Below are 16,903 nucleotides of genomic sequence, written 5' to 3'. Positions count from 1 at the left end.
TATTTCTCGCCTTTCTTTGCGTCCCTTCTACGTGGACGGAGGTACACCGTACATTAAAGCACGTCTTAAGTCTCATGGACTGACGGCACATGTACGGGTGGAAAAAAGGACAATCTACCTTCAAACATCCCTTCTTCCCATTGTACTTCTCAAGGCCGAACTTGAGAAGTTTTTGACACCATTTAGTCAAACTTACTGCCTTTTCCTTCTTCAGGACAAGGCTGCTTCCGGTAAACAGGACAGACTGTTTTCTCTGCAACTGCCTTTTCCTGCTCTTTTTCAAGAGGATCTAGTACTTCAAACTCTACATTGGTCAAATCAGTCGACTTCTCAACTACTGGGTGAGCCTGTTTTTCAAGCAGGACCCTGGTTTCATTGACCCAAGCAACTAAAGCCTCTATAATAAAGGGCTTATTGACTACGGAAGGATCTTTCCCTGTTAAGACCAAGTCCAAACATTGTCTAGTCTCTTTGCTGACTTTTCCACAAATAGCTTCCATCATGAATGCAGGAAGAACTATCTATGAGCAGCAAAATCAAGAGACCAAGCAAAAGAAGAAAACTAAAAGGCTGTGCAATCTTGTCCTGAGTTACAGGACAACAGAGCAAAAGAGGACTGAACTACCTCAAATCAAACTAAACATACAAATCAAAGATGGAGATAGTAAAAAAGAAGTAAGGGACAGAAAAAAGCAAGGAATCAAGAACATATGTAAACTAGGAAAACAACACAAAAACACAGAAATAAACTGAACAAACTGATCTAACACAAAATAAAATCAATACACCAATGAACAATAAATTCTAATTGTCAAGGACCAATACAATCAAACTAAAGGACAACACATAACGATTTGGAACTAGAGATACTACAATTTACAAATCAGAGGGAAACTGCTAAAGCTAAACATAATCATAAATAAGCAATAAACTTCTTAGGTTTTAAGATAATTACGTCTTACCAAAGAGCGGTGAAAAACCAAACATAATTGAAAACGATGAAAGTTCGTTTTACAAGCGGTCAATTTTTTCTTCCTGTTTTAGGTATCTTTTTTTTTCTTTTTTCGGATTGTCCACCGATACAGGGGATGGAATCCCCGGTAAGAAATTGAAAACAAAGAATGATTTGCCCATGAGATAGTGGACAAAGTCAAGCACGGTAAAATATCTGATCTTACAATGAATTAGAATTGGCAGATCGAGCTAGTCCTTGAACATAAGCCTGGTCTGGAATGGTGTTTAAAAACTTATCAAAGTTTGCTTTAAAAGATGGCATAGGATCATCTAATAAGTAGAATTGTCGAAGACAGGTGGGTAAAAGATTATATAGGCTAAGAGCTCTATATAGAATAAACGAGGATCTCATGGTTTTAACAAGTCTAGTTCGTTATGACTAGACTGTACTCTCACATCACACGCTATACCCCTACGGTCATTCTCGTTAAAATTTATTCCCGGATTCCGGCATCGTTTGTGAATGCATTTAAAAACATATAAAGTAAGATATCTTTCATATCTTCGTTGAGTACTATAAAGCCCTAGCTGTTTTCTCCCAATAGGAGAGGTTACGCATGTCAGATATACTACATGTAAAACTTCGTTGGACCTTCTCTATTCTTTGAAGTCCTGCAGAGCTCACTGGTGCCCAAACTGGAGATGCATATTCTAGATGGGGTTGGACAATAGATTTGAAGAGAGTCAGCATAGTAATCGAATCGCGGGATTGAAACGTTCGGTATATCCATCCGCATGTTTGAAAGGCCTTAGCCACCTTGACCTCAATGTGCTCATCGAATTTACCTGTATCCTGGATAATCACCCCTAGATATCTAGCTGACCCAACTTGTTGAATGGGGTCGCCCCTGCTGTCCATGTATTTTGAAACTGTGGGGACATTACCGAATGTCATAAGACAAAATTTGTTACCATTAAAAAAATATGAAAATAATAAATAGTATAGGGCCAAGAATGCTACCTTGTGGTACGCCCGATAACACATTGGACACGTTACTTAGCGTATTATCCACTCTAATGTATTGTTTACGGTCTTTTAAAAACCCTTCTATGAAACCTAATTACAAATTCGTGACATCGAAGCAAAGACCAGAGGGCAAGGTGATTCTAAAGAATGGTTTAACGAAAAAAAGTTTAGAATTACCGCTTCAGGATTTGAAGAGATAATTAATGCCTCGGAACGTAAAAATCTAGCCGCTCTTGCCAGAAACATGATTTGCCAGCAACTGCTCTCCACTCCAGCCTTAAATCATGGAATCATTTATGAAGATGTAGCCCGAAGAAAGTTTGTTTCATAATTCAAGAAGAAAGTGCGGGAATGTGGACTTTTTGTCGATATTGCTTTCCCCTTCCTTGGGGCCTCTCCTGATGGGTTTATTTCAAAAGAAAGCGCTATCTTGGAAATTAAGTGCCCATATGGGAGTAGAGATCAGATGATTGATGCGAGTGACAAGTTCCAATTCGTAGAGAAACGAAATGGCGACATTCACTTGAGGCAAAACCATGGTTAATATTTTCAAGGACAGTTAAATATTTCGACCACTAGTCACTGCTACATTATTGTTCATACACATCTTGATCTCTTCACAGAGATGATTAAGAGGGATGAAGATCTTTATAAAAAAAAATACATTGCCGAAGCTCATAGAGTTTTATGAAGGCTTTTAACGGTAATAAGCGGCTTCAGACTTAGCGAACCGTAATGTATGATATCCTTATTTTGATTTTTAATCTATGAATAAAGAAAGGTCTCATGGATAGTTTTCAGTATATTTTAGGAATTTTTGTTTACAATACTGGGTTTGAAATTACATATGACAAAAAAAAAAAGAAACACGAATTCATCGGCATATTGCGCGAGTTTATGTGGTAAAGGTTTTGACAGAATTCTAAAGGTTTTGGCCAATCTCATAAATCTTATTATGGCAGAAAGTGGCAGAAATTCCTTTAAAGTCCAATTTTGCTATCGCTGCTTTACCTGAGGCAAACTCCTTTTTTTACAAATCCTCCTTACCCCATGTTCCCATGTTATTCGTTGAAATTATTCAGTGTGCTACTGTTTGTGCGGTTTTATTTTGTAAAATATGTTCATTCAATATTTCCATTGCGCTGTATAATCATCTTTGTGCCCTAAGAAAGATATGGCAGGCATCATCCTGAATTGTCAAATGCAGACATGGCTCAGGGGTGCAAATTTCTCAACGAAAAAGTGAAAATAGAATTGATCAGCCAAAAAAGTCACATATTTACCTGTTATTTGCATAAGTTGGAGAACATTGATTATTTTTTTGTTTTTACACGGGCTTTTCTAACCGCTACAGGGAATGTAATCAGCCAGTACTATTAAAATGAAAGGTTATAATTCGTCTTTTATTACCGTTCAATAATTATATGATATTTGGTCTAGCAATGAATTTGAGTTGGCAGACCGAACTAGTCCTTGAATGTAGGGTTGATCTGGAACCCTACTTAAAAAATTTTTGTAGTCTGACTTGGAAGATGATACCGGATCAACAAGGCCTACGTATTCCGTACGAATATTAGAAGGAAGCAAATTCAACAATGAAGGAGCCCGAGAAAGAAGAGAAGTGGACTTCATTCTTCGAACTAACCTGGATTCTCAAGGGCTTGAAGGTGCTCTGAAAATGCACATTAAGCCTCGACGGTCACTAGAATTGACCCTAAATCCTGGCCTGGGCTCATGGATACTTTTGAAGACGTACTGTATCAGATACCTTTCGTACTTTCTCTGAATACTGTACAGTCCCAACTTTTCTAGTCTCTCCCAATATGAGAGCTCTCCCAATCCTATGATGTTCCTAGTGAAACATATTTGGACTTGTTCGACCTTTTGCAAACCTGCTGAACTCATTGGAGCCCAAATGGGTGAAGAAGCATATTCAAGATGCGGCTGGGCAATCGACTTGTACAGAGTTAGCATCGTGATGCTATCTCTGGACTTAAACGTGCGATGTATCCAACCAAACATTTGAAAAGCTTTACCCACCTTCAACTAGGTATGCTCATCGAACTCTCCATTATTTTGGAGGACTGCACCTAAATCTTACATAGATGAGACCTGCTCAATATCTTTACCTCCATTATGTACGAGTGGAGTATGTAAAGGAGTTGACCCAAACGGCATTGAGCGGAATTTCATTCCGTTCAGGGCCATATTACTCTCAGTTACCCAAGAGTAGATTCTTTCTAGGTTCTTTGCAATGCTAGTGGAATCTTGGCCATTCCCACCAGAAACTAACTTTGTATCGTCAGCATAAGAAGAGAGACTGGCAGTAATACTAAGCTTTTGATGCGGGGCAACGAATATTATAAACAAGAGGGGCCCTAAGATCGAACCCTGGGGAACACCTGACTTGACATCATGTATGTCACTCAGGGATCCCTCAACCTTAACCAATTGCTTCCTACCAGAAATGAAACTTTTCAACCAATTGAGAACCTTGCCTTGGATCCCAATGTCATCAAGTATTCAGCAAAAGACTTACTTTATCAAAGGCCTTGGCAAAATCAAGATGGACAACATCAACTGACTCGTGTCTTTCCAGTCCCTCAATGACCTGCTCTAAGTGCTCAACCAGTGGGGGAACCGTACTAAAATGTGCTCGGAGCCCGTGGTGGCTAGGAGGAAAGACTTCATTGACTTCAAGAAATTCAACAAGTTTCGACTTCATGATCTTCTCAAACACCTTCGCAATATTCGAAGTGAGAGAAATCGGCCTATAGATACTGAGGAGCGACTTATCTCGCCCTTTAAAAATTGGAACAACGTGAGCTAATTTTAGCGACGATGGAAACTTGCCCTGATCCAAGATGCAACGCATCAAGTACGAGAAAACAGGAGCAAGACCCAGTGCACATCTCATCAGAAACTGAGATGTCACGCCATCAGGACCAGGAGAACTTGAAAACCTCAAGTCCCTGATGGCCTCTAATGCATCTTGATCTGTGACTACAAGATCATCTAAACGTTCAACTTGACTGACCTTGTCAATCTCAACAGACTCATCTTCAGGGCAATGAGCTGTTGCTTCTGAACTCAGTGGGGTTGAGAACACACTGGAGAACTGATCTTCAAGCATATTAGCCATAGTCTCTGCATTGTTAATGGCTTCCCCATCAACCTCAAAAGGCCCAACAGAATGTTTCATTTTTCTCTTAGAGTTCGCATAAGAGAAAAACGCCTTCGGATTCGACCTGACCTCCTGAACCACCTTGCTCTCAGTTTGTAACTGGTCATGTTCGATGGAGGCCTTAATCTTACCCTGGATTAAATCCAACTTTTTTTGGAGACTACCTACAATTACTGGATTCGAAGTGCTCTTCAGCCTTTTTCTTAGTTTGCAACTCTTTTTGAACAAAGTCTTCCTACATTTTGGAATTTTTGTCCGTGTACCACCTTTCGTAACACATTCATAGATTGCTAAACTGGAGCAAACTTCCTCAAAAACTGAAACTAATTTATCAATGGCTGCATCTATGGACGATTCCTGTTTCAGAATTGAAATCAGGTCAAGTTCTTTTAATCTTTGTATAATCAACGGCCAATGTTCATCTTTGAACTTGAACTTAGCCAGACCGACCTTTTTGACCGGTTTTACTCTAGAGCACGCCGGCTTTTGAGTTATGGTCGACCCTATCTCGAGAACATGATGATCTGACAGATTGCTAGGGGTCACATGGACATACTGGATCAGATCAGGATCATTGGAAAAGACCAGTCGAGAACGCTATTCTCTCTAGTGGCTACACCAACATGCTGGGAGAAATTGCGCAAGATCGCATGTCGATTTCGAAATGGGAATATACCCATCAGGACTAATCTCACCCTCTACAACGCTAGCCGGAAAATTAGAGTCCCCTGGAAAGAAAACTTTCGAGCAAACTGCCTTATCCAACTCATTTCCAGTGAATTGGAGAGCTGACATAAGTAGTTTACTGAACAAGAAGGGGATTTATACATTGTTACAATAGACAGATCAAGACCTTGAAGATGACAACTAAGAGCTCTACTTCTCCATTCGACATTTGTACACGACTAATTTGCAAATCATTCCTAACATATAGGCATACACCCCCATGTGGGAATATGGGATTATCAGGGCGTATCCTATCACAACGAACCAAGTTGAAACCAACTATGGTTAGTTCTTCATCTGAGACCCCTGGCCGAAGCCAGGTTTCTGTTATAGAGATGAATGAAATTTCTCTCTCAACGGCTAGTTCTTCTAAGATCTTAACTTTTGAGCTGTCTTTTTTTAGAAATCAGACAATGCAAGTTCAAATGTAGCCCCTTTTACGGGCCTCTCTTTTGACGGACCAAGTTCACAAGATGTTGGACCATCCTCTCCAACCGTAAAAAATCCCTCTTATCAACAAAGCTACCTTCTACTGGAGGCAAAGCATGAGCTAATGGGGATGGTAGGGTTTGATGAATGGGTTGGGCAGCTACATTAGAATATGAACAAATTTTGGGAATAGGGGTGGGGCAAGGAATATTAGGGAGGAGAGTGTTTATAGGAATAGGGGTGGATTGGGTATTTGAAGGAAGAGGAGGGAATTGAGGGAGAGGGTAGGGGGTAGGAGGAGAGGGAGGGAGAAAGTTAAATGGGTTAAGGAAGGGGGTGGGGTGGGATTAAGTTTTTTCTCCGAAGGCGGATTTCGAACCCATGCCCTCTGGGGAACCATGTCGTGCCTCTATCGGGTATAGGGTCAGCTCTAAAACTAAAACTGAGCAATCCTATTTCTCGCCTTTCTTTGCGTCCCTTCTACGTGGACGGAGGTACACCGTACATTAAAGCACGTCTTAAGTCTCATGGACTGACGGCACATGTACGGGTGGAAAAAAGGACAATCTACCTTCAAACATCCCTTCTTCCCATTGTACTTCTCAAGGCCGAACTTGAGAAGTTTTTGACACCATTTAGTCAAACTTACTGCCTTTTCCTTCTTCAGGACAAGGCTGCTTCCGGTAAACAGGACAGACTGTTTTCTCTGCAACTGCCTTTTCCTGCTCTTTTTCAAGAGGATCTAGTACTTCAAACTCTACATTGGTCAAATCAGTCGACTTCTCAACTACAGGGTGAGCCTGTTTTTCAAGCAGGACCCTGGTTTCATTGACCCAAGCAACTAAAGCCTCTATAATAAAGGGCTTATTGACTACGGAAGGATCTTTCCCTGTTAAGACCAAGTCCAAACATTGTCTAGCCAAAGGCTGACTTTTCCAAAAATAGCTTCCATCATGAATGCAGGAGGAACTATCTATGAGCAGCAAAATCAAGAGACTAAGAAAAAGAGCAACATAGGAAGTCACACCTTGATTCGAAATTCTTGGGAGATAAGAACAGCAACACGTGGCGGGATTGGTGGCGGGATTCGAACTCATGCCCTCTGGGGAACCATGCCGTGCCTCTATCGGGTACATTATACCACTCAACTACCATGTTTCCTTACATTGCTTATAAAGAATCAAAAAGCGTGCCCTAGTTTGATGTGAGAATAATCAGGGTTACATTTTGAGGCCAGTTAATGGTATCCCTAAGGCCTAGGTATCCCAACATACTACTACTAATGTGTTGGCATTGAAAAACTGGAACAATCTAGAAACACTAACCTTCTATGATTATCTATTTGATTACATTACTAACCCATAGTTATTTTTGATGTTGCTGAATATCTTATTCAAAATTGATTGCCAATATTTCTTGTTTGATAGTTTGTTCATGATAGATAGAGCTTACAGAGTTGTGAAATAGCACTGTTAACAAATTAACGTCAAATGCCGTCTAGGGTTGTTAATTCTCTTCCTTTACAACGACGCAAGGGCAAACGTTAGCAGAGGGTTTACTGACGCTGTGTTTCCCTTTTTTTGCCGGGGGATCATTAGAAATCTACACCCGCAAGTTATTCACCCGCGCAAAGCCTCCTGGCTTTAACCACGTAACCTCTAGTCTCCGGAATCGAAGAAAACCCTCCAGGGCTGAGAAGGCTGACAAGCACAACAAACATCAAATGGGAACCAAATCAACGATCAACAACTTCAGAACAGCATTGAGACCGTAGACCCTTGGGACATCTTCATGCCATCAGAAAAAAGCCATCAAAACCATCCTGTCCCAGGGTGAAACGAGGTACTCGTCTAAGGTCGAGCCCGTGAACCCCAAACCGATCTTAACCATTCCCCTGAAGATCATCCAACCGAGCGTTGGAACAAGACCGACCCTACAACCAAGGTCAACATGGATTTCGAGTTCAAACGTCGGACGGCACAACTCCGAGAGAAGGTCGAGGATATCTATGACTTTGAAGGCTGCAAGATCGGCCGAGGCACTTATGGACACGTCTACAAGGCCAAACGGAAGGATGGGTAGGTGTTTTTTGGTGGTGGGGTGGGGATGGGAGTCTAATATATTTGATGAAAGTATCATCAATGGGTGCTTTTAGGTCTGATCCGAAAGAATACGCGTTGAAACAGATCGAAGGAGCCGGACTATCCATGTCTGCTTGTCGAGAAATTGCGGTAATGAAGACCAGATCTTTTTCTGAAATCGAAGGAATTTGGTTTCATACTTATCTTAACCTTTTTTTTGACAGCTTCTGCGCGAACTCAAACACCCGAATGTGATCAATTTGATACGCGTGTTCTTGTCTCATCCGGATCGAAAAGTCTCTTTGTTGCTTGATTTTTCGGAGCACGATCTTTGGGTAAGTTTGAATTGTATTTCCATTCAAATTTGTGGTTGCGTTATTGTCTGGGCCATCTTTCAGCACATCATCAAATTTCATCGGGCGGCAAAGGCCAACAAGAAGCAGGTAATGGTCTACAAGGGTATGGTCAAATCACTACTATACCAGATTCTGGATGGCATCCACTATCTTCATTCCAATTGGGTTCTGCATAGAGATCTGGTAGGTCAAAAAAGTTCCATGGCTCAGATCACCAATAAAATTATTTAATTGAGTGTTGTTCGTAGAAACCGGCCAACATTTTGGTCATGGGCGAAGGTCCTGAGCGTGGTCGCGTCAAAATTGCCGACATGGGTTTCGCTCGTTTGTTTAATTCGCCGCTGAAGCCCTTGGCCGATTTAGACCCCGTGGTAGTGACGTTTTGGTATCGTGCCCCTGAATTATTGCTGGGAGCCCGACATTACACCAAGGCTATCGATATTTGGGCGATTGGTTGCATTTTTGCGGAGCTCCTTACCTCTGAGCCCATTTTCCATTGCCGACAAGAAGACATTAAGACGAGTAACCCGTATCACCACGACCAATTGGATCGGATCTTTTCGGTGATGGGATTTCCGCAAGACAAGGACTGGGAAGATATCAGGCGCATGCCCGAGCACCCTACGCTCACGAAAGATTTTAAACGTTCCAAGTAAGTCTACCAAGAGAAAAGTAGTGCCAATAGGAGTGCAATACACTAACGATTTCTTCATATTTCAGTTACCAAAGTTGCTCCCTCATCAAATACATGGACCGTCATCGCATTAAGCCCGATTCAAAGGCGTTCCTATTGCTGCAAAAGCTTCTACTTATGGATCCTACCAAACGAATCACGTCCGAAGCGGCACTTCTGGACGGATACTTTAGAGAAGAACCTCTCCCAACGCAGGTAAGCTCACCTCAATGGTAATGTTATTTACTGATACAACAGTCGATTAATCGTTCTGGATCATTCTCACGTAGGATGTTTTCGGTAGTGGTCCGATTCCCTATCCCAAGCGAGAATTTTTGACCGATGACGACAACGAGGACAAGAACGATTCCAAGATGAATCGCTCTGATCGGACCAGCAACAATGTGTCCAACCGTGGCAACGACATGGGCAATCCCCAAGACAATGGTCAACCTCCTTTGAAACGAATCCGAATGGGTCCCACCAATCATATCCAATCGAATTCGTCCGGAGGAGTTCCCCAACAAGGAGGAGGACCCGGCGGACACGGAGGAGGCTCCTATGGGAATCACCCGCATCAAAACCAAGGCCACCCGCATCATGGCCACATGGTTGGTTATGGAGCGCCTCAGAATCCTAATCAACAGCAATTTAATCAACAACAGCGATATTAATTGTAAGAGCAATCATTTCCTGAATAAATGAACATTTTGTCCACCGAAGGAAATGTCCCCCGATAGTAGTCATGTCGTCAGTTCATCGTCGATCATTTCTCCCTGGTTACTCAAGTGCCCCTAGAAACTGAGAGATTTTACCTGGACTGCCTAGTGCACCTTTAATCGTACTAGCTAGGAGGGAAACGCTTGAGCTGACCGCCAAGCTAGTTCTCCAAATGGACGTTGCTGCAAACGCACTAGGGAGAGTGACGGAGAGAAAGGAGGGAGGAGAGAAACAAGCTCGCCTCACTCCAAAGGTCATTCACGTTAAATTCAAAAGGGCATCAAGCATCCATTCCACTCAGTTCTTCAGCGAGAGCGAAAAAGGCACAACATGAAGAGAGCCATCATTATTGCCTTTATATTGATAGGACTAATCCAAAGTCACTCTTCCCAACCCACTTCAGAAATGTCGAAAAAACGGACTCATCCGGGGTGCTCCATTTTCTGGTTCTTGAAGGATTGCCCATTGGGCGAGATATTTGGCGTTGACCCTTTTAAGATGTACCCGTGGGAGAAGTTTTGCACTCAATATACGGGGTTCAAAGGTATTAAGCAATGTCGACCCTTCGAAAAAACTGAAACCAAAGTGGAGGAGAAGGAAGTCCCCGGGAAGAAATCAGCCACTGCGAAGGTCAAGCCAGCAAAAGTGAATAATAAACAACCGAAGGAATCTACCCCTGTAAGGGAACCTAAAACTAGGTTACCTTGGACTTCCCTTTCTAACGAGAAACCTCTTTCTAGCTTTCATCTATTGGCATATCGATGTCTGAATGACTTGTCCTTCTACCTCAGAAATGATGGGTTATACAAGAGTGTCAAGAAACCGAAAAACTACCATGAAGATAGATCAACCGAACAATTTAGACTAAAGCGACAACCTCAACCACAACAGCAACAACGATTATTCAAACGAGAACCCGTTCGATCAGATCATCCTGGATGCTCGTTTTTCTGGTTCCTCCCCGGATGTCCGCTGGGCTCATTTGGAGTAGATCCATTTGGGCAATATCCGTGGAGAGCTCTTTGCCATTATCCATCACTTAAACATTTAAATCAATGTTATCATAACATTGCGGCTTTGAACCAATAACCAACCTATCTAACTTGGCACGATTTAAGGAATAAACAAACGAGCAGTTTTGGCCAATTGTATCCAATGTATTGTTAAGGACAAAACTTGCAGCCCGAACAGTTAGCAACCCGGAGGCCAGGACAACTGCTTTCCACCGATGCAGTGGACATGAAGATGGTACACGGACTGACAGCCCTCGACACCGTTGTTAATGACCAAACGGTATCCCTTATCCAGTCCTTTTTGTTCGAGGGCAACCTTTTTTGCCACCAACAACAAATGACCCAAAACCTTGTCAGGGCAAAAAGAAAATCGGACATCATTAAGATAATCGATTCAGGTACTGTCAATTCTTTATTGGGTATTACCCCTTCATCCTCGGGCTCAGCCGTGTCAATCATGGTGATTGGTTTCTTGGGGATGACCAGAAAATGAACTGGAGCCTGTGGACTGATATCGTCAAAGGCCACACATCGATCGTCCTCATGAATCAATGTAGTGGGGATCTCCTTGTCAATGATCTTCATGAAAATGGTTTTCTCACCCGCAACGGGTCCACCAGCCGCGGCTTTTGCTTTGGATTCCTCAGACATTGCGCGCTAGAATAACATACAAACAACGGAATGATTAACATAGATCGCTCGATCATCAACCAAAGCGATCGGATGGGCTGTATTTTCCACTATAATAAAATGAAATGTTTAATTCGAGATGGGGAGGGAAAGGGGGGGATGTATAGCTTTTATGGTTTGTCATCCAATTGAGATTACGTTCCTGTGATCTTGGGTTTGATTTTCATCCTCTTCATCTTCTTCAAACGTTATTTCATTCGGATCAAGAGGTTGGGAAGAAGCGGGCGAGGATGGGGGATCCGAGAGGTCTACGATTTCCACGCTCGCCTCGCTCCGACCGGGCAGATTCGTCTCGATCTCCACGATCTCGTTCTGACCGTCACCAGGCGTCGATTCATGTTCGGATTCCTCCTCTGACTCCAACAACTCGATCACATCCGGTGGCTTTCGAGATACCTGGCGCTTCAGCTTGGACTTGCCTTTTTTACCATTGAGATGGGTCTTTTGTAAACACTTCCGACATTGATCTTGTCCATCAAAGACCTTGCCGTGACAGAGCAAACAAGCCTGGACGGTGCTGCGATTCCGCGTTGGCAATTTCGAGCCCTCCAAAGTCAGATCTCGGCGATAATGACACTTGCGACAATAGGTGTGCCGAGCCAACATGATGTACTCACACAAGGGGCAATGCCATCGGGCTCGACTGGCCATGATATGATTGGCCAAATATGAATTCAGGCCTGAACCCGAACCCGATCCACTCCTTCGCCGATCATGGGGTGGAGGTCGGGCATCGGAGTCCATGACCATGATCGGCTCAATCTCGGGTTCCGAGCTGAATGACTCAGTCCGCCCTCGGTGTTCTCGACCCCTAAACCACTCGTGTCGACGGCGTTCGTGAAGTTTCACTTGGAGTTGAACGAAGAAATCTGAATCCGGCAGGTGACACGAGATCCAATGTCGGAGATTGACGTCGAATTGCACCAGGCTCTCGATTTGACGCAGCCGTTCCCGATCCGAGCCCGTGTAGGCGGCTAATGTACCGCATTGTTCGCAAGTGAGTCGTCGGCCCACGTTGTTGGCCTTGGCACAAACGGTACAGGCCCAACGGGCCGGGTAGGGCCCGTCAGGCTTGTCAGGCCTATCCGGGCGATCGGCCGGCATCGGGCACGTGGGATTTTTGATTGATAGTGAACGGGCCCCTAATCGCTTACCAAGGGCGAAACCCGGGGGAAGTGGCAGGCGACGGGGGCGAGTGGGCTCCTGTGGGTAGTGAATCCCCGGGGAAGAGATCGAAGGAGACCGTGGGCGCGGAAGATGATCAACGACATGGAGAGGAGCTGCTAGTTGATGGCATGGACGTGTTCACTGACTGCTCACTCGATCTTCACATCTAGAGACCCAATAGGAGACATGTGTATGTGTGTAGCTAACGACGAAGGGTAGCCAAAGGGGAGAAAATGAAAAAATGCCTCTGGAGTCGGATGAGGTCGGTTCAACCATGAATTTGATTCATATAATGGTTTAGAAATCGTAATTCAAAGTCTTATGCTTCAATATCATAAGGTTTAACGAACATGAAGCCTTTTAGGTTTAAAATAGGTTGTTTCAAAGTTAGTGCCCAAATTCTAAAACCTGCGTCATCAATTATGACAATGGTGTGTTGAATATGAAGTTTCTTGAGAAGTCTTGGCTCGTCTATCATTTGACAATCACTACTAACCATGTGTCATATGATCTGCTTTGATCTGAACTTGCCATCCATCAGTTCTTACGGCTGGTCACTCGAACTCGAACTGACCCCACCACCCAAAAGGCAACTCAATGTTTAGCTGGGCTGGATGGGAGCGGGAGGAGAAGCACATACCTACCACATCACCGGTTTCATGCACTTTTGGTCCATGTTCCAATCACCATGATATGTTATTTGAAATATTTCTTGATATTTCTGCCAATGAATTGATCATTGAGTCACTGGGTCTTTCAACATGGTTTAGTTAAGATTACCCAGCTGCCCTCTGTCCGATCTATCTTTTCAAGTTCAATGAAGCCCACCCTCGAATATCAACAAAACAATTCCCGGTGTCGAATTAAATTCTTCACACAGAGAACGCACTGAATTTGTTGGCTTCAAATCCGAGCATGGCCACCCCCGGACGTCCCCCATCGTCGGGTATGGCCCGCAAATCCACCTCCAAGGCTTCAATACCCACGGCCAGAAAATCCACATCCTCGGCTTCCTCGGTGTCCTCGGTGACCCCCCAGGTCGCGTCTCACCGATTTGCCATGGAATCCGACTCACACGACCCTTCGGCCTTGACTGATCCCACGTTTCAGGTGCCTCGTCAGCATCGATACGCCGAGCGCACCTCCGGACGGGTTTCGAGCAAGAATCCCATCTTTGACAATTCTCTGGAACGTCGACGATCTCGAACCCTTCGACCTCGGGAAAGCATGTCCATTAACTACGCTCGCAACGGAGGCGTCAAACAAATGGGCGACCGGGAACGCCGGAAAGCGGCTAATGCGGCCAAGCAGACGTTAATAGCCAAAAGTGAGTCCACACGAGAGGATGGTCCAGACCTGTGACCGGAAATGACCAGGATTGGTCCGGCTTTTCTACTAGACCCATTTAATTCATACTTTGTCCTGAACTGGCTCAATCAGTCTAGAGCTTTAAGTTGAAAAGCTGCTTTCCCGGTACGATACACATTACTATCGAGGACTTGGAAGGGTTAAGATTTAGCGTAAGATCTGTAGGGACTGCTGATGGTCAATAGGAACATTCAGTGATCAAGAGATTAAAACTCATCTAACCAATCAAGGTTGCAATATTTTTGGCATACCACTCTTGATGCGTAATTAATTGGAAAAAGTAATAATGATTCTTCTGTTTATTGTCATTGACCAATGTCCGGTTACTAATTGCTTTTTAGCCAAAACTTGTTTGAGCGAACCAGTTAGTGTACATTTAGTATACCGCCAAAAAGATATTTGGATATGAATTGTCACGTGATTGTTTGGTCCCAGACGTGCTTGATTATGAGATAACATCTGTTTTGCATTCCAGAACAGGCCAAAACACTTTACAACGAGGTCGGGATATTGACTACGTGTCAAAAGGATCTGTGCGATTGCATGACAACCCTCTGTCCTGGTTGTCATTTTCCGTGCCCGAAGTGTGGGTCCAATAAATGCGCTTTGGAGTGCCGCAACAACCGGAAGTGGCAATACGAGACCCTGGAGTTAGAAGGCACAACTAATTCCCTCATACAAAACCCCTTTTTGATCAGTGGACCAGCCAAACATTTGGCATTGCGAGGCTGAGAATAACATACGTTCAGTGCAATGTTTTTTTGATGATATTTCGGTAATATTTAGACATTAGCCCGATTGCCGCACACAAGTGAATGGAAAAATAGCGGGTTTTTTTAACAGCATACATAGTAGGACATGGTATTGTTATCTGAATCTGAATGATCAATCACGTTCTGACAAAATGCGATCAAGACGTGGAAGTTTCAGCTAGTGATCCGCGTCAAAGATTCGTTTCCGGCTTTTGGACTCGCCCGAGGCGAAGCCCGATTCCCGAAGTTCAGCCTGGAGCTTCCGATCTGCCTCAATTTGGGCTTCTAGGTCGCATTCGAGCATGGCGGGGCGGACATTAGTGAGAAAGGCTGAGAACAGCTCCCAATCGAGGCTCACCAGAGAAGCATCCAAGCGATGGAGATATTGAACCGACCTCTGCATTACCTGAGGCGATATGGTAAAGGGCTGACTTCGGGCCTCCGAAAGGAGCTCTGAAAAGATGAACCCTAAGTAGAACAATTGGATGGAGAGGAAATGAGGCTGACAACCTAATGGGAAAATTTGGTGTAGCAATTTTTTAGCCACAACCCAGGATGCCGGATAGTGATATGTTTCTAACCGGAATGTCAGCTTTTTAGCTTCAAGGGCCTCGGTTAGGGCTTCGATCACGAGCAAAAGAGAGTACACAAGCACAATCAAAACCACTTAAATGAGTGCCAAAATTGACCCCGCCGTTCTGGGTCTCGGAACCAGGGCTGCTTAAAACCTCTTTCTTGACCTTGGGTCTTGATTTTTTTGCCTTTTTTCGTTTGAATTGGGAGGGAGCCCTACCAGAGGTTCTTCAACTTCAAGCTAAATAGCTGATTTTCCAATTCGAAACCAATTATTATTATTACTGGCGGAGGCTCTTCTTATTTACAGAACGGGAATAATGACATGTGCAAATTGTGAAACCTCCATATAGCTTCTCTTAAAGTAGGATCACTAAGAAAATATGAATAAATAACCACTTTCAGGGACATAATTAATGTTGTTGCCTTCTCCAATTATTTTTTCTTTCGGTCAAATGAAAACAAGTTTTCAGCCTTGTGCCTCTTTTGGCAAAGCTTTCTTCCTTCAATCTCAGACTAAATCCGTAACAATCTGGAAAGATGCTCTTACTTAAAAAGCATTGGATATTCTCTCGCTGAATTCCTCGGGTGAACACGCCATTGAGAAAGAGCTCCATCGTTGACCCTATTCGGATCTTCACGTACGACTTGTCCAGATACGTGCACACCGGCAATAAAGTGCTCGTCGCATGAAAGTATTGCTCCAAGGTCTTGGTAAAGGCCTCCACAAATAGCGTCGGGCTCCCCGAAACGCGTTCCAATCCGATTTGCCAGCCTTGAATGACGCTTTCCACGAATTGGACGATATCGCGGAAGAGTCGTTCGGCACTCCGCATGCTCACACACTTGTAAATGAGCGTGTAGGTCTCTTCATACGAGACGGGTTGATAGGACCCGGCGGGTTGGTGGAAAATTATCTCGAGCATCCCGCGCAGCGGAATCCAATACTTCTCATTGTAACTCGTCTCGTCCAAATCGCCCAAACCCAAGCCCACCAGACTCATGATGGCCACTGGACAGAGGACACGCCTATTGAGCAACACTACCGGACATGGTTCGGACTTGAACTCTTGAACTGTTCCAGCCTCAGCAACAACATCAACAGCAGGCAAACTCACAAACATTAACAGCGAGTGGAGGCAGTGCAACCATCCATCCACAGATCAGCCAGGTCAGTCAGTTCAGCTGTC

General features: G+C 43.8%; 4 protein-coding genes across 5 annotated transcripts; 2 read left to right on the top strand and 2 right to left on the bottom strand.

Moving 5' to 3' along the window:
• Positions 1 to 8,264: 8,264 nt before the first annotated feature.
• On the top strand, positions 8,265 to 10,172 carry LOC131880107 (cyclin-dependent kinase 8-like; the record flags this gene model as incomplete). The annotated part of the gene is given in 7 exon segments (XM_059226617.1): positions 8,265 to 8,398; positions 8,476 to 8,551; positions 8,626 to 8,736; positions 8,800 to 8,940; positions 9,006 to 9,409; positions 9,478 to 9,646; positions 9,721 to 10,172. Coding segments are annotated over 7 exon segments (1,413 nt in total). The 3' UTR covers positions 10,105 to 10,172.
• Positions 10,173 to 11,286: 1,114 nt separating this feature from the next.
• Positions 11,287 to 13,201, bottom strand: LOC131880108 (uncharacterized HIT-like protein slr1234). The gene is made up of 3 exons (XM_059226618.1): positions 13,008 to 13,201; positions 11,590 to 11,820; positions 11,287 to 11,512 (listed from the first exon to the last, which is right to left on the bottom strand). The coding sequence occupies exons 1-3, from the start codon at positions 13,122 to 13,124 to the stop codon at positions 11,342 to 11,344; spliced, it is 519 nt and encodes a 172-aa protein (XP_059082601.1). The 5' UTR covers positions 13,125 to 13,201; the 3' UTR covers positions 11,287 to 11,341.
• A 481-nt stretch (positions 13,202 to 13,682) lies between these two features.
• Positions 13,683 to 15,146, top strand: LOC131880106 (uncharacterized). 2 transcript variants are annotated; one of them, XM_059226616.1, is made up of 2 exons: positions 13,683 to 14,347; positions 14,869 to 15,010. In XM_059226616.1, the coding sequence occupies exons 1-2, from the start codon at positions 13,936 to 13,938 to the stop codon at positions 14,985 to 14,987; spliced, it is 531 nt and encodes a 176-aa protein (XP_059082599.1). In that variant the 5' UTR covers positions 13,683 to 13,935; the 3' UTR covers positions 14,988 to 15,010. The 2 variants fall into 2 exon arrangements, with proteins under 2 accessions (XP_059082599.1, XP_059082597.1); XM_059226614.1 differs by having other exon boundaries at positions 13,781 to 14,347; positions 14,864 to 15,146.
• On the bottom strand, positions 15,138 to 16,903 carry LOC131880105 (CDK2-associated and cullin domain-containing protein 1-like). Its single transcript, XM_059226613.1, has 2 exons — positions 16,264 to 16,903; positions 15,138 to 15,593 (listed from the first exon to the last, which is right to left on the bottom strand). The coding sequence occupies exons 1-2, from the start codon at positions 16,835 to 16,837 to the stop codon at positions 15,319 to 15,321; spliced, it is 849 nt and encodes a 282-aa protein (XP_059082596.1). The 5' UTR covers positions 16,838 to 16,903; the 3' UTR covers positions 15,138 to 15,318.

The sequence above is a fragment of the Tigriopus californicus genome, chromosome 5 (genome assembly GCF_007210705.1).
Source record: "Tigriopus californicus strain San Diego chromosome 5, Tcal_SD_v2.1, whole genome shotgun sequence".
NCBI lineage: Eukaryota > Metazoa > Arthropoda > Copepoda > Harpacticoida > Harpacticidae > Tigriopus > Tigriopus californicus.
Note: the sequence above shows the minus strand (reverse complement) of the source record. Positions and strands in the feature narration are given on the sequence as shown.

Coding starts and splice junctions, on each gene's coding strand:
- LOC131880108 (XM_059226618.1), bottom strand. CDS start 13,124: ATGTCGTTGATCATCTTCCGCGCCCACGGTCTCCTTCGATCTCTTCCC. Junction 11,821..13,007: donor TCCCCCGGGTTTCGCCCTTG/GTAAGCGATTAG, acceptor ATGTTATTCTAG/CGCGCAATGTCTGAGGAATC. Junction 11,513..11,589: donor CTGAGCCCGAGGATGAAGGG/GTAATACCCAAT, acceptor TGCCCTGACAAG/GTTTTGGGTCATTTGTTGTT.
- LOC131880106 (XM_059226614.1), top strand. CDS start 13,936: ATGGCCACCCCCGGACGTCCCCCATCGTCGGGTATGGCCCGCAAATCC. Junction 14,348..14,863: donor GCAGACGTTAATAGCCAAAA/GTGAGTCCACAC, acceptor TTTGCATTCCAG/AACAGGCCAAAACACTTTAC.
- LOC131880105 (XM_059226613.1), bottom strand. CDS start 16,837: ATGTTTGTGAGTTTGCCTGCTGTTGATGTTGTTGCTGAGGCTGGAACA. Junction 15,594..16,263: donor GAATATCCAATGCTTTTTAA/GTAAGAGCATCT, acceptor TCATCTTTTCAG/AGCTCCTTTCGGAGGCCCGA.